Source organism: Puccinia triticina, chromosome 4A (genome assembly GCF_026914185.1).
Source record: "Puccinia triticina chromosome 4A, complete sequence".
NCBI classification, from domain to species: domain Eukaryota; kingdom Fungi; phylum Basidiomycota; class Pucciniomycetes; order Pucciniales; family Pucciniaceae; genus Puccinia; species Puccinia triticina.
Window position 1 is genome coordinate 3,890,471 of NC_070561.1, and position 13,632 is coordinate 3,904,102.

A 13,632-nucleotide genomic window follows, 5' to 3' on the forward strand; every position below is an offset into this window, starting at 1 on the left:
ACATCCATCGCAAAGAACACGACATTTGCATACCAGTTTCATCATGGCACAATCAGCCCAGGGTCCGCTGAATGTTCAAGACCTTGATGCTAGTCAGCTGGCCAGCGTCAAGGAACAACTCGACCAGGTATGTTCGTTCGAGCTTCCGATCAGATGGGTTCCATTCCAAGACTGACTGTTCACAATTTGCTCACTGTAGGAGTTGAACCATTTGACCAACTCATTTGCCCAATTGCAAGGCGCGATTGCTAAATTTAATACCGGAATCGAATCGATCGACGTTATCCAGAAAAACCAAGAACCTATCCTCGTTCCTTTGACCGCCTCTCTGTATGTTCCGGGCAAACTGAAGGATCCTTCGCGCATAATGCTTGATGTCGGGACGGGTTACTTGATCGATCAGGTTTACTTCAAATCCTCATATCAATATCTAATTCTTCCAATCCACTCCTCAAATTGATTCTGATTTCAATGTTTGTTTATCTATCTTTTTAGCCTATTGCGTCTGCTAGAAGCTGTCTGAATCGTAAAGTGTTGGGCCTCGGAGTGAACCTTGATCAACTGCAAAGTACGATCGAAACTAAACAGGAGCATCTCGGATTGGTACGAGAGCTCATTCAGATAAAGACTAGCGCCCGGCCAGCCCAATCAGATCCCAAGACTTCTTAGTATTAAATACCTATCAAACGCTACTCTAAGAAACGTCTACATAACTCCCGCAGAAAAACCTACTAATCCTATGAGCAGTCAAAACCCCTGATGGTCGACGGGCGAGCTATTTCAAGTGGTTCAGATCCCATACAATCTACATTTCCAGCGCCGTCTTCAATTTATGTAGCATCAAGTTTAAGCTGCGCAGGTTCGGTGGGCCTTGGAAATTAATCGAGCCGGAATATTAAGTGGGAGGTTTTTTGATCGGCCGCCAGCCAGAATTCGCAATCAGAACCGGTCCTGTTGTTAGGCCAGCTCAAAGCATGCATGATGATGATCAGGGGAGCCCACACGCTCAAGGGAGCTCAACACGTATTCGAACACCTACTTTGATTTCTTATGTGAAACCCTGGATACAAGAAGACAACAGGAACAAGCACGAGTCAGCCAGCGCAATATGTGTGTATAAGTTCTCGACAGAAGCTGAAAAATATCAACAATGCACGGGTATGAGATACATAGATCAACAAACAAGTGGAAAAATAGGGAGTGGGATGTTCTGAGCACAGAGACAAGATAAACTGGGAGCAGGACGATGATCAACATGTGTATCATTCAGCATTGTCCAATTTTTGTCACATGCAACTCTCATTTGTTTCTCTATGTATGTTACAACAGATGATGCACTTATCTAAAGTTCAAACCTGATGAGCTTGGTGACATAGTTTATGCAGGTATGAAGAGCTCATAAGCAGTCAAACCACCTGAAAATCCTTGGGTTTTGGGGCCCCCACAGTCAATGCACACATCCCAAGCGACGGTTGTTCAGTGGAGTCAATTAAACCCATACGAAGATGAATTATGCGTCCGCTGAAGTCAAGCAACTTAAAACTGCCATCCACTTTCAGGTTTCTATGTTGTAGCTGAAGCTGGTGTGTTCTGCTAACTTAACTAAGTCCCTCTCTTTGTGGAGGGGGGACGCCGTCCCGCAGGGACCCTCCGAAGGAGGGACTTATACACTAAGTGGACCCTGCGGCCTGAGAGAATCAGGAACTTGGCCTTTTTCAATCCTGTGTAGCTTCATCACATCATATTGTGTGATTGAGTTGTAGGGGAACAAAAGATGCAGAACATCAAGGAGAATCTTTCCACCTATTGTCCTATTTTTAGGGATATGTAATGACATTCAAATGTCTTTTTTTGCAACTTCATCTAGTTGGCTATATCCCGTATCACACATGTTGCACTGTACAGAATCTGGAATTCATGATGTTACAGCTCTGATTACAGCTCAAAAAGAGGTGTTGAGGATGGGAAAAAATAGTAGAAAGATAGGGACAGCTTGGGCCATCCCAGAAATGTAAACAATTTCAAAAATGGTGCAGAGGCTCATGAGGGAGAGTGATTCTAAAAAAGTCCCCACCAAAAGTCATAATTCTCTCAGGCCGCGGGGTCCACATAGCGCGTAAGTCCCTCCTTCGGAGGTCGCTTCGCTCCCCCGAGGAGGGAATTAGCTAAGTTAGTGTGTTCTGCGACTCGAGAGACTTGTTTTAAGTTCGGCCGACGGGGGTTACCGACTGGCCTGGGCGGGGGAGGAAGAAAATTCGGGGGCCAAAGAGATGGAGGAAAACCGCTTCGGGCGCCAGCGTTCAACTTCAAGTTGTCTTTGATTGAACATGAGGAGAACTTATCTTCCGAGAATCGCACTATGGTACGCCTCTTCTCGATCGCTAATCCAGTCAGGCTGATAGTTGCTCAACTTTTCTCGACGCGGCTCGTCTGACAGGTTTTCAGTGCTGACATTCCACTGTATGGTCGTCCTTGGGATTGACGTCGTGGGTCGTGTGACTTGGAATACCGCCTTGCCAGGTTAGCATTGCCATTTTCTTTTTACCGCCGTCTCTAACCGCCTGGCTAGGAATCTTTCCTTCGCTTCTATCCGGATTCTGACTGGGATACGGACGTGGATTTGTGTCAAGGAAGATATTAACCACCTACCAACCGATTCAAAAGTGGTACTTCGCTCTGGAAAGTCTGTAGAGGAGTTCATCAGACAGGACGGAACTTTTGTTCTGTAAATCCAGTTCGATTTGATATTCTATCTGTCCTGTCGGTCGGCGTTGCTGACTGAAGAGTTTACGGCCGGTGACTGCAAACGGTCAAAGACAGGATGTTGAACCGGGGATGTACGTTCTGACTGTCCAGTGTCGGACTGTGGCCTTCCCCGCACTTTCGATCGAAGTTCTCGCTTCCAAAAATGTAGCTGTTGAGCCGCCAGTTGTCAAACACCATGTCTTTGGTCAAGCTCCTCCCCCTCAGCTGGATCCAACAGGCCCACCAAGACCAGAACGTCGGCTGCAGTACCCTATTCAACTGGTACCGACCGCGAAAATTCAATACGAAGAAATTAAGGTTGGATTCAATCCGATAGCCATGTTGCTAGGGAATCCGATGTACCTCTTGATGGGCGGCATGGCAGTGTTTATGATGATTATGCCCAAGGTAAAAACATCAGATTTACTCAGTCTGGGAGATACCAATTGCTAAAGAGCTTTGATTCATTTTTCCCAACAGCTCATTGGTCTCATGGACCCAGAGGCATTAGCTGAAGTGCAAGCAAGCCAAGCCGACTTGCACAAGCAGATGGCTTCCATGCAAAGCATGGATTTGACGTCTGGTGAGTGAAAATTGGGCTTGGGTTTGCATGGATTCAACAGCTGATTAACTCCATCCGCTTGTTGTAGGTATTGCAAAGATGCTCTCCGCTTCGAATGATAACGAAGAAACACCGCCAAGCTCGCATGCCTCTAGTAAGACCACTTCACATGCGAATGAAAGTCATGCCAAGCGAAGGAAGTAGGTTTTTGCTTCCGAACTGGCTTTGCTTGGGCGCCTTGTTGGAAACAATCCCTGTTGTAGTATATATCGAATCAAATCCTCTTATCCATTTTATATCCAACTGCAATCTCTCGGAAAGATCGCATATCGCCGTGGGCTGCTGCAACGGTATCTGCAACGCACCGAGCTCACCCCACCTTCCGATGGTCAAAACCCAGCTCTGGTGTGATGGATTCGCTGCAATCACACACCGAGGTTGCACTCGTCGACTGGAAAGAATTGCTTCCGAACCGGCCAACAAGGTGACCGGCAGTTCTCCTTGTGGTAAAATGTGGTTTTTTGAAACCCACAAGATTCTGGGGCTTATGAGGGACCCCTTGTATTGATTAAACTGATGAAAATATTGCAACTCAGTAAACCTACACTGTGTGCCAAGTGTTTCTGCGAAACGCGCACAGCCACAGCGGGTCTCAACGCCGTCTCGACAAGACTCCACGGTGCGCGATGCATTTTTCTGTTGTCCAAATAAGTCCATTTCTGAGAAAAGATAAACATCAACCCAAAGCTTGTGTATCATGCAGCAAGAGACGAAAACAATCGCTCTATGGGAGGGGGAAAAAACATATCAAGAATTATAAAAGTTCCGCTGGAATAAAAATGGCAATCTTTTTCCTTCTACGTAGATTGAATACCTAGGGAGAGACTGTTGTGAAGGAGTTGGAATAAAATTTAGTTCTGATATCTAATCCTCAAAACCGTAGGAATCTCTCCTTGTGCAAATTTCTGAAGTTTTTGATAATTTGGAGCACTAAGATGTAAAATTGTATTTCGAGGAATGTATCTAAAATTTTCAGTCTTGTCAAAAAGATCAAGATATTGTACGGCATCCAGCATGGCTTTCTTTCTTTGAGAATCTGGCAGACTTTCCATTAGCTGATTTGCTGTTTGTTCCATTTTGGTTTCAGAGAGTTTGGAACCACTTTTTCTGTATGACATCATGCGTTCAAATAACACCTCCTGTTCACTTGTGAATCCATCGAGTAATTTGTTACAATTTCGACTAAAGTCTGGTCCTATGTTCTTCTTCAGGGCTTTGGGGAGTAATTGGTCATTGTGGATCTGTATTAGCATTTTTGTTTGTACTTCAGTTAAAGTTGGGTTTCTCGGTATTTGATTGGCCTTTGATGCCAGTGTTGCTTGTTTGTTCTTTTGCAAGGTTGCAATTAAGCCACTTAGTTGTTCAGGATAAGTTTTTTCTTGAATTATATTTCTAAACCTCTCCTGTATGCTCTTCAAAATCTCTGCCTTTTTGTAGTCACTCAAATGTTTGACACCTAAAGATTTGAGGCTTGCATTGAGAAAATCTTCTGATAGTTTTGAAATTTTTCCCTCTAACATGACATCTATTGTTTTTGGATAATTTTGAGATAAAAAATTCAGTATGTGTTTCCAGTGCTCAGGAACAATGGATACTACATACCACTTGAGGTGAGAATAGTAACCTCTTTTCCAATATGAGCTAGTCTTCCCTGTGCTATTCCTTCAAAAGGTATACCAACTGCAAAAAGAGAACAATCAAGATCCAATATTTAAATCTTAATTCCACTATTTGAAACCTATTCAACAAATAATTCCTGACATACTATTGTACTTTATAAATCTTTCCATGGATACAAGATTTTTCTCCATACTTGCAGAGATTTCTCCCGCTTTTTCTATACTTAATTTCCTTATTCCCAAAGCTTGAACGCTTTTACTGAGAAAATCTTTTGAAATAGGGTTTGGATCCAATATTCATTATATGCCCATTTTGGTAATAGATTTTAACTATTAGGACTCACCAGACTTATATTTTTCCAAAGTGCGAGCTGGTCGCACTGGTACATATGTCTCCGAAGTATACTTGTCTGCTTTTACTATTGCTCTACTGGCCGCAAAATCTAAATCATAACTCTCAGCATTCAAAAGGGACAAAACAAAATGTGCCTGAATCTGCTGACTTACCTCCTGATCCTCCACCTCAAAAGTCTCCAATAGTCAAAAGTTTTTGAGTTGGTTCAATATCTCGAGTAGCTACAGTAAGCATCAGTGAATATCGCCATTCAGAATAGAGATTGCTTTATTCCTACCCTTCCATTCTTAAAGATCAGATGAAGATTTGGCGTACAAGCTAAGTTCTTTGTACCTCTCAATTGAGCAATTTTTTCGCCTATCCATTGCACCAACGCCCTCTTAACCAGATGGTTGGATGATGGTGAAACTGGCTGTGCTACAATACTATAGTAGCATAAGAGTTGTAAGGATAGTAGGATCTTGGTTAAAATCATTGCTGTGAATGCCTGGGCTCAACGGTTTATGTCCAGGCCGATTAGAGTGATGGTGTTGATATGATGATGACGAGGGAACTGGGAGGATGGGAATACATAAATAGAACCGCAGAATCACAGGGCTCTGTATTTATATCAAGATGGCGCTGCCTCTACTTGGCGAGAAGGCACAGCGGGAAGCTGGACATCGTGTCTGACGGGCTCGGCGTAAGAATAGAACCTGGAAAGAATTGTCCTTCATCCAAACTTGCCTTCGCAAACGATGGCCCTCGGGTACGCAGGGTGTCGTCAAGTCTGATCAACACCCTGGAAAAATCGACGTCCTGCTAAAATCGCGACTCGTAACCCGACCGGAATCTCTCCGACAACCTGCGCCTTCCCTGATAGCACTGGACGCCTCCCTGATAGCACTGGACGCCTTGTACCCCTGAGAGCATCTCCGACGTTGGCTGAACTGGGACTCGAGACCCAGTTTTTGCGAATCGCCCGAGTAAGACATCGGCGAGGGTGGTCTCACCTTGCGCGCAAACCTCGTCGACTTGTGGCGAGTCAAAATCTCATCTCATTAACAAATCGGGTGCGATTCTGGTGGATATGAAATTTGGTCCGCCGCCCCAGGAACCGCCGGTGTGGGAGGAGATATCTTCCAAATTTCCCCCCAGTCCATCCAACCTCAAAGTCAAGTCACCTTACCTGCCCTTTGCCCTGCTCCAAATCTGACAATATTTCAGGGATAGCAGTAATACCCGAGAGATGCAATCATGGTAGCAGGGGGAATGAAGAACAGCGATCGCTGAAGGCGAGGGGGACAGTCTTAGTGCTCGTATTATCATAGCGACAGTTATCATATGTAGTTGAGTTCCTTCACGAAGTGCTTCGAGATTCATGAGATTGAGTCCGTCTGGAGCAGTCACTGTTAGACTTACATCGACCTGCGCCTTCGAGGGTTGATGCCGATCAGCGTTAGATGTGCCTTGACGGGTGAGAGTGAGACGCAATCAGGATCATCAAGGATTTTTCTCTTATGTATGTATCTTTTGTTTTCCTTGTCAGGCGATCAAGCCAGATGCTGTAACAACTGAAAGCTTCAAGATAGACCTGAGACCACCCAAATCAGGCCAAAACTGCCAATTCTCAGCTCGTACTATTCACGAATTAATTGAGATAAGACAGCAGCCGTTCTTGCCCTGAAATCGTTTGAATGACTCAATTCTTATCTCTATATCTATTTTAATGGCACATACGCAAGGCAATCAAAATGTGAGAAGAACTCAAAATACGCTTCATCATCTGTCCTGGCTATCTACTGAGAGTGACAAGGTGAGCAGTTCAACAAAAGTACATACAGAAACATCTTGGACAAGGAATTGGTCTTGACCAAGTTCTTGGCAATGGGATTCAATCTTGCAGATAAAATCATATCCGGTGTAATCATCACACATGTCACCAAGAAAAGACCCGCTGTGGTAAGCCTAATCAAAAAACTTTATTACATCACTCAGACACCTACTACAAAGGAATCAGCGCCAAAAACCCTCTAGAAATCAATCCGGTAAACATAATCCACGCCCACAGACACTTCATAACAGCCTAGAATCATCTCTACAGGCACCCCAAACCCTTCAGTATTTGCTTCATGGATGGCCCTCCACAATGGGTAATAAAATATGTACAAATTTAGGTTCAAAGTGGGAGAAAGTCCACCATCAAACAGAGCCAGACTATTAGGAAGGAACCTGAGTATTGAATACATTTTACTCCTCTAGATTCAAGCAAGGCGTAACTCCTTCTCAGATACATGGCAGCTGATGCACCATGGTTATTGTTTCCTCTTATGTCATCCCAAGCCATGTAGTAAATGCCTTGTTGGTTTGTTGCCTTGTCACCTTGTTGGAGGCTTTTTGTACCCTGTTCCCATCTTTCTCTTTGCCTCAGAACCACTTGTTGTCCCCTCACTATAAATGTAGAGCCTTTTGGCCCATTCTGTTTTGTCCCCCATCAGATTGTCACTTTGCATCACTAGTCACAGAATAAGAATTACATAACCTATTTTACCACATATTTTACAGTATATTTTCCCCCTTAATTTTGTCTAGAGAGCACTATTCTCAACATATCATCAGCCACACTTTTCTTTAAGAGTACATACTCTTATTCTTGTCCCATATTACTCTCCCAACCTGAGAGGCAGCTTTTCACACACTCATCCCTCTCTAAGCTCTATTCCCCCAAAGAGTAGTTCCACACCGCCTTTTTGCAAAGCCTTATCAGCAATTTGTTGTTGCTATCTCAGCTTTCAGGGATTATAGCAAGCTGTCAATGTGCTGCCAACATTGAATGACTTGCCATCAAATCTGGGACCTTTGTAGATGTCAATTCTGACCTGCAAAGTCTAGACTTTTTCAGGGAAATCTAGCTTGTGGGACTTTAGATCACTTATGGGAGGCCAAAAGATATTCATGGATTATTTGCCCATCACCACTGAAAAATCTGGTGTCCCTAGTACAGTAACACCAAGTGCCCTGATACCTCTGATTGAAGCAGGTTTACCAAAAAGAAACATGTTGCTACTTCCAAGTACTGGGCACATCACCTGGATTCAAACCACAGTGAGATTCAATTCTGGACCAAATATGTGTCCTAAAGTTTTGTAAATTTCAATTGTGAACCCCACTAATAGGAAATGATTCAATCTACCTATTTCAAAATCATATTATGAAGTTCTCAATGTGAAGAAGTTTTGTCTGAATTGAACAAATATCTATATCGTTTAATCCATGCTCCAGTTTTTGGTTGATTCCTTGCATTCTCCAGAAAAGCGGATATTTCCTGAGGTGTTTTAAGTTGAAGTTGTTTAATCTCATTGTATTCATTTTCCAGTTTAATTATTCTTTCCCCGTGACTTGCATCATTTATTTTGTAAGAATCAGTCCACAACTGTAAATGTTCTGACCTTATTCTATCTTCTAAACAAGCAAGTTTATTGAGATCATTTCTTTCTTTCTCAAAGTCACGAAACATTTCTGATGGACTTGAATCTTCCTTGGGTATAACATCCCCTAGATAATTTTATCAAACATTTTCAAGAGATAATTAGTTACATGCATCTTTTGGTTGACCACTAGATAGTATGTATTTAGCATAATATCAAAACATTACTGACCACTGAAGACTTTTGAGGCTTGTATTGTGTTAATATCAGCTTGTTCTACTTTTTCAGATGCCACTAAATGATCAAAATTCTTGCCTGCTTGGTTATAATTTTCATTCCATGAAAGATGAGGTATGAATTTTTAGTTTCAAGAACTCAAAGAAAATACATGTTCAGTTTCAGGAACTGAACAGAATTTTCACATACCATCTGCCTTCCCACACAGAAAAGTATTTTTCAAATTCTCACTAATAGTATCAAAGCACAGAAATGGTCCCCTTTGACCTTTATTTGAATTTACACCTCCCATGATTTTTAATTTTCCCTCAAGATAATCTTCTGCTACAGTTGGGAAAGATTTAGTACACCATGTCACACCATTTGAGTTTTGTCCTATGCTCAGCCACAAGAACTTTAATTTTAACTATTATTACTGACCAGATTCTGTTTCAATGATACCAGCTGAATCCCCATTTTCAGATGCTAATTGGGAGCTGGTCTTGTCTGCTTGTTCAAAATTAATGTTCAATGAAAGTGATATTGTATAATCATCAAATTTCAGTGTTCAAGAGCTGAAAGAAATACATAAATCTGCTATTTGAGACAAAGAGAAGATGAAGATATCAACTTACAGGGCAATTTTCCAAGCTCACTAGCAGCTGCATCCAAAAACAATCATCAATTAATATCAGTGTTCCATTCAATGTTCTCAGTTCTGATTGACATCTACAATTTTAAGTAAATATTAGATGAAAACAGGAAAAACACAATCCAATTCAAATCCTGCACCTTTTTCTTCATTGGCAATGTGGGCACTTTTTGAAGAACATCCAATTTCTGCTCTCTTAACCAGGGATTTTGTGGGTAAAAGTGGGTATGCAGCGCCACTATAGTAATTTAAGAGCTGGAAGCAAACCAGGATCTTGGTTAAAAGCATTGCTGTAAATGGCATGGTGTATCAATATTTAGGCAAAGTTGAGGAGGATTAGAATGATCAAAAATGACAATGATAGTGACAAGGGAACTACTATGGTGAAAAGAATGAATTAATTGTGGAATTAAATGCCTGTTTATGCTGAAGATAGCTCCCACTTGCTGAGAAGGTACTTCCAGTACACTATCCTGCAAAGTGTGTACACCAAATGTTTATGTTCATCAGACAACTGTGCAATTTTCTTAACCAAGAGACCTTGAAACAACATGTACATATTATTATCAATTTCCTTCTTGCAAGCTTTGCTATTCACACATTTCCTTGCCCTTGCTACTCCCCAAATTGTGTACGTCAGTGGTTTTTTCCTGTTTTTTTTTTCCCTGCGGCAAGTATTGGGCCTGAGAATCTGAGAATCTTCCTGTACTTGAGTGACTAGCAATCTGATTTTAAAACAAGGGTAGATATTAGCACTGTTCACGTAAGAAATCTATGACCATGGTGAGAGATATACATCAGCATACTTTCCCAGCCAAATTGGCTGGCAAAATGGGATAAACTTTATTTCAATCTTGCTGATGTTTAGCTTACATGAAGAGTGCTATTATTTCCTATGTATGTATGCCCTGGGTTTTTATGTACCCAACTTGTCTTTTCCAAGTGTGTTTCCGCTGGGACAAATGGTCAGTCGATCTAACAGATGGTCCTCAGAATAAAAATACTGGCACTTGCGGCCCCTCATGTATAGTACGCCAAGTGTATCATCTCTTTAGACACATGGGTGCAGTGACCTCTTGGAATCCGCCTCGGAAAAATCAGCGCCTGTGGTTCTCTGCTTGAACCGGGAGTCCAGCATACCAACCGCAATCTTTCTTCAGGACAAGACTAGCTCAACTGTCCCCACAAATCAGCCCTGAGTAGACCTGTGTCTGCGTCGGTGTATCACGGCGACTCGAGCAACCCGACGGGCCGGGGACGGTGCGATCTTGTACTACTTCTTCACTCTGGTCGTTCATCATGGTACATATGTAGTACGGGAGCCAGCTGTGTTTTGTCTAGGGATACCTATGCGCGATTGTTTTGTCCACCCCTTAGCGACTTTTGCGAGCCGCTGCTTACCTCCGATGTGACATCACAACTTTTTCTGTATGTGGGCACAAGTGGGTATATACGCATACATATTTATTCGTCAAATATTGCCTGTTTCTGATTTGTCTGGGATGTCTTGAAGAGTCGAAATCCATCCCATATAGTGAGGAGTTTGTTGCAAGAGAAATGAGACTGTACACCGACGTACGGGCGACAGGTCCGATAGCATGAAATACACATATGCCGAAAAGACAAGTGACAGAGCAAGAAGAGGTTGCATAGCAAGCTGACACAGCTTTTTGAAGTAGATCGATGTGCAGAGAAGTGGAGCGGTTTTGGCGAGTATAGATATATTTGCCAGGGCAGAACCGGGTGAAACGAGATTGGGATGACACTCTAGCCTAGTATCAACAGAGTCCAGACGCACTGATGGCGGGAAAGAGATGGAAACACCAATCTCGTCAAGCCATGCAGCCCTAGGTGACAGACAAGGCCAGGGTTATTGAGCCCCTTGGAGAGCGATGATGAGGATGCACCTAGGAGGACAATTAGGGCGGTGATAGCGTTTTGTGAGCAGTACTTCTGTGATCAGCTAAAACAAAAACCAGCGGGTCAGCTCAATGTACACTTGCTTTTTGGCAAAAAGAAAAGGGACAGAAGGCTTACAGGAGTGACCAGGGTGAGCCGGGAAATGAATGAGCGTAAGATCAAGCCAAGTTCCTTGGCCAGTGTTTTGGTAAGCTCCAAGGAACAGGCAGAAACAATTTGGAGGAATGGCTCCCTCAGCTGGCACCTCAAGTTTCTTGGTCTGCGTCGAGCGTGTTTTGGAGGATGTGGGGGAAGATTGGTTGAAGAAGTTGGGCCGGTCAAGGAGCTCCACAAGGAACAAAAGGAGTTGGTAGCACAGCTGGACGGGTCGCGTCCCAAAGTTGACGATGGACAGGGAGCAGATCAAATTGTTGGATGAGATGCTTGAGTCCTCGAGGCTGAGTCCAATTCTGCGCCGTCCTCCTTGCGCTGGTTGACAATTCTTGGGACTGCTTAAGGATCTTAGCTTGGGCTCAAAAAACCAGTCTCTGATCATTTCTGCACGAACCCCAATCCAACTGTGAACAGGAAGGTTGCCAGGTAGGCAGGGACAAAATACTCTCTTGCTTACTTTGACAGTTACTCATTTTTTGTTGGATTCAAGGGAAAAAGTCTAAGGCTGTCAGGCACTGAGACACTAAGTCCATGTGTCTACAATGCACAGTACATGTTTTATAACCTAACACCACCCGCAAATGGGTGTGGTTTCCTCCGCAGCCACACCCAGTGGTTTTCGCGCGGAACTCGCGCGGCCCCCCGAAAACTTGTGCGGCCCCCGGACCCCCTAGCTGCGTATCATTCGGGGTGCTTGTGGGGCCGACCGGTCATCAAGGCATACACCTCGATGACCGTCTCAATTGAACGGTCATCAAGGTGTATGCTTTGATGACCGGTCGGCTCTTGATGACCAGAGCCGGCCGGTCATCAAGGCATACACCTCGATGACCGTCTCAATTGAACGGTCATCGAGGTGTATGCCTTGATGACCGGTCGGCTCCGTTCATCAAGGACCTCAATGACCTCAATGACCGGAGCCGGCCGGTCATCTGGATACCACACCTCAATGACCGTTCTCGATGACCGTCTCAATTGAACGGTCATCGAGGTGTATGCGTTGAAGACCGGTTGGCTCCAGTCATCAAGGTACCTAAATATGTACCTCAAGGGCCAGCCAGCTGGCCGGTCATCGCGGTGTATCGATGACCGGAGCTGACAGTTCATCAACGCATACACCTCGATGACCGGAGCTGACCGGTCATCGAGGTGTGGTATCCAGATGTCCAGCTGGCTCCGGTCATTGAGGTCCTTGATGACTGGAGCCGACCGGTCATCAAGGCATAAACCTCGATGACCGTCCCATTGAGACGGTCATTGAGGTGTGGTATTCAGATGACTGGCCGGCTCCGGTCATTGAGGTCCTTGATGACCGGAGCTGACCAGCCATCAAGGCATACACCTCGATGACCGTTCAATTGAGACGGTCATCAAGGTGTGGTATCCAGATGACCGGCCGGCTCCGGTAATTGAGGTCATTGAGGTCCTTGATGACCGGAGCCGACCGGTCACCAAGGACCTCAATGACCGGAGCCGGCCAGTCATCTGAATACCACACCTTGATGACCGTTCAATTGAGATGGTCATTGAAGTATACAGATGACCGGCCGGCTCCGGTCATCGAGGTTTATGCCTTGATGATTGGTCGGCTCCGGTCATCAAGGTACTATGTACCTCAATGACCAGCCAGCTGGCCGGTCATCAAGGTTTATGTATACCTCAATGACCGTTCAGATGGTCACTGAGGTACATTTATACAACCTCAATGACCAGCCAGCTCGCCGGTCATTGAGATTTATGCTGATGACCGGTCGGCCCCATAAGGAACCCAAATGATATGCAGCTAGGGGGTCCGGGGGCCGCACAAGTTTTCGGGGGGCCGCGCGAGTTCCGCAGCAAAACCACTGGGTGTGGCTGTGGAGAAAACCACACCCGTTTGCGGGTGGTGTAATGGTTAAAGACTGCTTTAATAATTGACTCATGTACGTGAAGTCAAGAGTTCA

The 13,632-nt window shown here is 44.2% G+C and overlaps 3 protein-coding genes across 3 annotated transcripts; 2 read left to right on the top strand and 1 right to left on the bottom strand.

Moving 5' to 3' along the window:
- Positions 1 to 43: 43 nt before the first annotated feature.
- Positions 44 to 669, top strand: PtA15_4A449 (uncharacterized protein; the record flags this gene model as incomplete). Its single annotated transcript, XM_053168333.1, has 3 exons — positions 44 to 127; positions 200 to 403; positions 496 to 669. 3 exons carry the CDS (start codon positions 44 to 46, stop codon positions 667 to 669), a joined length of 462 nt encoding a protein of 153 aa, XP_053019553.1.
- A 1,658-nt stretch (positions 670 to 2,327) lies between these two features.
- PtA15_4A450 (uncharacterized protein) lies at positions 2,328 to 3,511 on the top strand (the record flags this gene model as incomplete). Its single annotated transcript, XM_053168335.1, has 6 exons — positions 2,328 to 2,362; positions 2,438 to 2,520; positions 2,635 to 2,725; positions 2,817 to 3,153; positions 3,226 to 3,328; positions 3,396 to 3,511. 6 exons carry the CDS (start codon positions 2,328 to 2,330, stop codon positions 3,509 to 3,511), a joined length of 765 nt encoding a protein of 254 aa, XP_053019554.1.
- A 7,872-nt stretch (positions 3,512 to 11,383) lies between these two features.
- Positions 11,384 to 12,071, bottom strand: PtA15_4A451 (uncharacterized protein; the record flags this gene model as incomplete). Its single annotated transcript, XM_053168336.1, has 4 exons — positions 11,384 to 11,413; positions 11,477 to 11,569; positions 11,654 to 11,707; positions 11,781 to 12,071. 4 exons carry the CDS (start codon positions 12,069 to 12,071, stop codon positions 11,384 to 11,386), a joined length of 468 nt encoding a protein of 155 aa, XP_053019555.1.
- Positions 12,072 to 13,632: the final 1,561 nt, after the last annotated feature.